We start from the raw sequence: 7,020 nt of genomic DNA on the forward strand, positions 1-7,020 counted from the left end.
GGGTGGTATTGACCATTATAACACCCCCATTACTGAAAGGGCAAGCAATTAAGCCATGCCATTTTGGGCTCTAAATATTCACAATATATAATGCTAGGATAAGTAAAAACTGGACTTTTGTCAATTTGACTCATGATCCAATATTCAAAATTATAGACTAGGTAACTTATAAACACGTCATTTCATAAGATATTTAGATAGATACTATGCATAAGTTCTTATAGTTGTAATGATCAGATGATTAAGTATAAAATGGTTATTTAATGAAATATTTAGGTAATACTGGTACAAATCGAGGAAAATTACCTATCACTATTTTAACAGGCAGTATCTACGAACCTTTGTCTATCCAACAAACTTTGTTTTCAATGCTGGAATTTTCTTCAGTAAACTTTGGTTATGAAAGGTAATAGTAGATAATACATTAGCTCAGTCAGACACAAAAGTTGGATGAAATTTTTATTTTATTTTATGAAATTTTCTGAACAGAACCTCTGACTTGCATTTAAGTACAAAGAAGTCTTATGATGTCATAAAATTGTACTGAAATAAAAACACTTTACGTTTCTTAATAGCAGGCTACTTACTTGACTATATATGCTAAACGTGAATGTTATAAAATTAATGTAATACTTTATGAGATCTATAAGTTCTGTATCGTAGTAATACATGAGCAGGTTCTTTGGATCAATACAAAGTGAGAACATTACTTATAAAACTGAAAATATGTTTCCACTTCTACGAAAAAAGGCCTTAATTATTGGAAACAATTTCAAGAATTTTGTCCACTTGTCATGGGATTGTTTCTCTCCAGTCTATACTCCAACCAAGTGATTTCACACACAAAAATAATGCCTGATGAATGGAAATTATCTACATGATTTTAATCATACAGATGAAAAACATGCCATTAAGGCAGATGGTGATAGATTTAAAGCCTACCCCCAATCTTATTCTTTTTTATCGTCTACTATTGTACTTTAGGAAGTTTTGATACCTTCCCTTTCAAAAGATGTTTGGCTGGCTGTCAATCGGCAACTTTAAAGGAAACTTGCAAATTGATTTCAGATTTGCCTAAACATCAAGGCAGACCCAGACTCTTGGGGTAAGCCTGTTAGTACTAATATTTTGTCTCTGGTTCCAGCACCTCTTTCAATGTTTTTCTCACCAGATTTGAAGGAATTAGTCAAATGTATCATCTATGCAGTATATTTAGTGAAATTACAACCAGACTTTTAACATGCACACTTCAAAGTAAGGAAATTGGCTGCCTTCTCTGGGTTGGTAGTTGTACAAGTTTTTATATTTCCTTGATGTCTGTGTACTGAAAATGTGATTCATGTAAAATTGAATATACAAACCTGTTGTTTTTGTATTCAGTACAATTACCAAATAATTCAGATACACAGAATATCTGTTATTTTACCTTCACAACACGAGTAAGCAGTTAATAAACAATACTTTCTTATGCAAACTTGTGGTAACATATCACACAAATCTGGCATGCATAAGATGTAAATACTGTGTTTTTTCTCGTACTGTACTTCATGTATTTTTAGTCAGAGACAGACTCTATAGTCACACAGAAATTTAATTATACTGGGCAGAGGCAGGCTTTCTAAGCAAGTTGCTGGAGACGTGCAAAAAGAAAAATTTTGTAAGTCAACTCTAGCTGGTTTAGATGGTAAAAATTAAGAAGAATTATGCTTGTAATTTCAAAAGAAAATCATAAGTTGTTAACTGCATAGCCTATTATAATTGGTCCTGATTATTACCCTTGCCTGATGTGTGTAGTACAACTCTGTTACAGAGGTTGAGCAATTTCTAAGAAACAGTTAACTTTTAATGAATGTTGGTTAAGCAGGGTTGCCAAAGAAGAAGAAAAAACTTAATTTATAGAATTGGGAACTCTGGGAATGTTAGAATTCAAACAAATTGAAATAGTTAGAGGATCTTTATAACTAGACCTACATTTCTGAGAATGAAGAGTTGTTTGGAGTATATTTAAAGTCAGTTAAAGGTAAAAATAAAAAAAGGAGAGAGAGAGAGAGAAGTACCTTTCTACTTACAATAGTTATTTTTAATCCATACCTATACCTCCAATATATAGTTGTGGTCACATTTGTCAACCATACAAAATATTTTTGTGTGTGTGAAATATTCAAAATGGATTTAACATAGATTTAAAACTTTTCACCAACATCACATCAAGGTTTTACACTGAAACAACTCTCACACAATATCCATTATCACTGCTCGAACAACTTAATTCCTTTCTAGATATTTTCAGATTTTGGCTTGCTCCGAATTCCACATATCATACACTAAAAAACTGACACAGTATAAACATGTAAGTTAAACTATCTACTATTAAAGACAAGTACATAGTTGACAAATGGAAACCGGCAAAATGCACATGCAATTTTGTTTACTGGCATGACACTAATTTCTAAAGCTTAAGAATTTTATCATTGTTAAATATTCACTTTGAACTAAAGCAATGGAAGACAATGTGCACATATTCTTATGTTCAATAAAGTTTTCCCATGTTACATGTCTCCAACAACAGAATTATTTAACCACCAATGCTTATAAAACTGAAACTTAATGTCAAATATAGTACTTAAAACTGGACATCACTTAATTACAGGTATATTTTACAAATATCACATGATGCAATTTTATTTCATGGTTTTTAGGTTTTACATCTACATTTCACAAAGACTGCAAAACCTTATATATGTGTGATATAAAACATACAGATATCAAGGTAGTTCAGACAAACACAAAAGATTTACTTCAGTTAAAAACTACAAAAAAAGAAGAGGTAGCATATACCAGAAATCTTAATGATGTACTGTACACAATTCAACTTGATTTACAAAAGTATCCGGGATATGAAGGCAAAATATTACAACCAATGCAGGTGAACCACTAAGAAACTTCATGAAACAATGACTAAAAACATCAAATACATTTATGTACATGGTATACAATGGTGATTATAATTCTTATATATAGCAGCAATGTCATTAACTCTTGAAATCCAGCTGCATTAGCACTCACATGCCCACTTTCTTTCCACAACACATGGTTCTGTTCCAAGTATCATCACCCCGTTAAGTAATTCACTATTCAGATGAAATACATGATCTTGGGAATAATTTGTCATCAGTACACTAGGGAGATGAATTGCTGTCCATCCAGATTTACTCTATCACCACCAAAATTTCAGAATGAAACACAGAGACAGGTGGGACCTCCCTCAAAAATAAATAAATGAACTGTTGTTATAATCTGTTCAATAGTTAAAAAATAGAATGTGCTATTCCATATAGTCTTGTTCAAACAAAGTATGGGTGCACAGGTTTACAGTTCTCTTACACAAACATGGTTAATTTCATTGTTCAAAAACCCCTCATTTGAGTAATAACACTGGACACCACCAAATAGGCTTTTATATGGATGAAATAACATTGTATTGTATTTATACATTAGTTTCCAAAGGTCTATGATTATTTAATTTTTTCCCAACAGACATTTAGATGGAAAAGAGAAAAAGAAAGAAAAGAAGAAGGGTCTCTTCTAGCTTCTGTAAAAATTAGCATCCATTATTGGTGCTTGGCTGCAGTTTACATTACTACTACTACTCTTGATATCCTTTGCAGAAACTTCTTACAACAGAAATTTGGATAGTGGTTAATAAACAGAGTTCTTAATGGTGGATATAGAGTATGGTCACAAAGGACCCAGAATACAGTCCGTTGTGGCTAACCTCAATAAAGTACATGTTTGTATAAACAAAAGGTGAATCAGGGGAGTGTAGTAGTTTCATTCTTCCCATATACAACTGTTAGCCTTCACTAAACACACATGTTTGTTTGTTATTAAGGAAATGTGCAACTCATTACATTTTTTTCTTCTAGTTCAATGTTTCTCTTTTGTAACCATGCAATCACTTTGCCAAGGAGAGTGGGATTTCAGAGCCCGTTGGTGTTCTAAATATTCTGCTTCTACAGAGAACATTGATATATCCCTACTTCATACTGTTACCCTTTAGCTCCACATCATTTAACTCTCTCTTACTTACTTTATTCACATGTAAAACTTTGTTCGGTTGTTTACGTAATAGACAAGTAGTATTAGAACAAACCAAATCCAAACTTGGCCATACACTGAAAATTACAAGTTAAGAAAGTACTCTTTGAGTTTATCAATAAATGAATATTTCCTTCAGAACCAAATAAAAAAAAGGTAATAGATGACATGCTTTACTTACTGGAATAATCATTACCTCTAAGACTATTCATACACTATTACACCTTTCCTAAATTTTATCTTGCACAGTGAAGACACAAGGTAAAAGGGAAGTCTATTTATTAAGTGTAACAAATAACCACTGTCTATGGTGGTACACTATTACCTTTCTCCCACAAGTGTACTATTTTAAATACTAGGTATCTGATTTTCCAGTTCCCGTTTAAAAAATATCTATATAAAAGTAATTGTTTGATTTACTGTATAGTCTAATACATATGTGTTAGAAAGTTTGATAAATCTGCAGCTCCTGTGTAACAGGTTTTCTATGAATACAGATATCACTACCATAACGTAACAGTTTCTTGTAAAAGTCCTGTTTCAAATAACTCGTCCATTATTTCACAATTACAATACAAATATCTGGAAGCTTCTTAGAATGGTAAAAGGTAAATAAATTACTTTAATACAATTGTTTCGTTATTGCCATGTCCCCTCCCTGAACTATTAAATGTTGGATATTGCTTGTTCTGAACTTTTAATTAGTATATCAGTAAATTAACCACAACTTCATTGATTAAATCAATAGAGTATCAACATGAACTAGATTTAGTGGCACATCACACTTACTCTTTAGAGTTAGTGTCTAGAGCCAGCTTTCGGAGAGTCTCGTCCATATCCTTGTTGGCTAACTCAAATGCAGTTCTTTCTTTTTCAAACTCCTTTCGCTTCTGATAGAGTTCCTGTTTTTGCTGTTCTAGTGTTTTTTTCATCTGCTCACTCCTTCGATTAAGCTATAAACACGGGATAAACTATGTACATAAATAAAGTAATTAAAATTTATATTTTTTAAATATTTTCACCCATCAGCTTTATCTATAGCAACTAACATATAAAAATGTAAATGTGACAAACAACCATTCATGTAGCTTGTTGTAAACCTTGAATCACCACCAATACTGTAGATTTTGACTTACATCTGCTTCTGAATCTTTTAGTTTGTTCATTTTTTCTTTAACTTTCATATCAAAGACTTGTTCCATCTCTCTTTCCATTCTCTTCATCTTTGTCTCATGGTCTTTCTTCTCCTCTTCCATCTGGGATAGAGGGTTCCTGTTCCAACAAATGATGGGAGATGAGGTTTTTGAAAACCTTTAAGAAGAACTGTGACATGTTTTTGGCCAACTGGAACCTTTACAATACTAATCTTACTTTTTAGAATGATATCAGGCAATTGTTAAAACTAAAACAATAATCTTCAAATTTATTACAAGAACCTACAACTGTACTTGAGTTTTAACACCTCCTGCTAATTTTTGTGTTGTACTTGATTGTTGGGACATATCCATGTGTAACATTGACAGAGAATTAACATGTTATAAGAAGTTATTTTCAAAACCAGACATTTATTTTTTACTATCAATATTTTACACTATATATCCAAACTAAAGATAAAGGCAGAAAATGCAGCAAGACTAGTAACATATTTTTCAAAACAAGATTGTAAAGAAAACGTAATAAACAGAAATCAACATGCAGTTAATTTACAGTATCAAAAACTTGGAAAACAGAGAAGATAAATATAAGCTCACAAAGGGGTGAAAAAACTTAACAGATTTAACAGCATTTAAAAAAGTTAGAAACTACACTTAACTGGACAAATGCTTCAAAGAATCTGAAAGTTAGTAAACTTTCTCTTCTTACTCAAAGCTTTTGTCTTTTAACAAAATAACAGCACATACAGGGAGATAACAAAAAAAGATAAACAAACTTACCAGAACACCATACAGGTGTTTGATATCCGTTGTTGGCAATAACTAGCAACAAGCAGTGAAGATAATCAGTACAAATAACAAAACTTGAACTTTACAATATGTTTAAACTACTTCTCGGGTACATGCCAATACCAGGACTGTTAGTATCATGCTCAAAGAAATTTGTTGACAACCAGTGAAAAGAAGCACACACAAGTAAGCAAGAAACCACTGTTTCTAATTGCAACTCAGATTTTGCTTTTTAAAGTTAATTTGGGGAAGAAAACATGAATGACAGTTATGATCTGAAAGTTATTTAGAACTTTAATAAATTTTGGTTTCACATAAATGCAATACCTTATATTTATGCATATAACATAATTGGGATTATCAAAACTTCACAAAAAAATGACAAAATGCTTTTAAAGATGTTTATTGTAATGAATATATTTAAAATATCTACATTAGTTCTGACATTTATGTAGAATACTGTCCCAGTCTCTCCCTAACCAGTTGCATCTGACATGAGGGAGATATGAAATTAAAGAAACAACTATAAGGTTAAACTTTACCATGGTCTGTTGCTTGCTTTACCTAATTCTTAAATGATACAAAAAATTTAAAACACTTGACTTAGCTACTTGATATTACAACTCTTGTTTTGTACTGTAAAAAATTTCTATTGTAATAATACAAAATCACCAGTGAGTCAGTCAGTTTTGAATATTTGATAGATATGAAGGGAAATTTATATATATATATTTATTATACATATATATTGTATAATAATTGAAATTTGACTGTATTTTACAAAATACTAGTCTACTATAACACAGTCACGATAAGTTACTTTGTACAGACCAAAAGTCAGTTTTATGTTATTTGATATGGTAACATGAGTGCACGTGAGCTGCGTCATTGTAACTTCTGTATTGTTAGTCAAGCACAGCTGAAAGATTGTTATAATAAAAATAATAAATAAATATATAATGTTATGAGATTTAAGCTT

General features: G+C 31.3%; 1 protein-coding gene across 11 annotated transcripts in view; it reads right to left on the reverse strand.

Moving 5' to 3' along the window:
• Positions 1 to 3,780: 3,780 nt before the first annotated feature.
• Positions 3,781 to 7,020, reverse strand: part of LOC106459979 (septin-7-like) — a 72,836-nt gene continuing 69,596 nt past the window's right edge. For 3 of the 11 annotated variants that reach the window (XM_022386565.1, XM_022386563.1, XM_022386558.1), the window contains exons 12-14: positions 6,033 to 6,074; positions 5,235 to 5,370; positions 4,638 to 5,051 (exon numbers count right to left, since the gene is read on the reverse strand). In XM_022386565.1, the coding sequence (XP_022242273.1) occupies positions 4,884 to 5,051; positions 5,235 to 5,370; positions 6,033 to 6,074 (346 nt within the window). In that variant the 3' untranslated portion in view covers positions 4,638 to 4,883. Of the gene's footprint in view, positions 5,052 to 5,234; positions 5,371 to 6,032; positions 6,075 to 7,020 lie in introns of all 11 variants that reach the window. The other 8 variants (XM_022386561.1, XM_022386556.1, XM_022386554.1 and 5 more) reach the window with 7 other exon arrangements.

This window comes from Limulus polyphemus, unplaced genomic scaffold, assembly GCF_000517525.1.
Source record: "Limulus polyphemus unplaced genomic scaffold, Limulus_polyphemus-2.1.2 Scaffold689, whole genome shotgun sequence".
Classification (NCBI taxonomy): domain Eukaryota; kingdom Metazoa; phylum Arthropoda; class Merostomata; order Xiphosura; family Limulidae; genus Limulus; species Limulus polyphemus.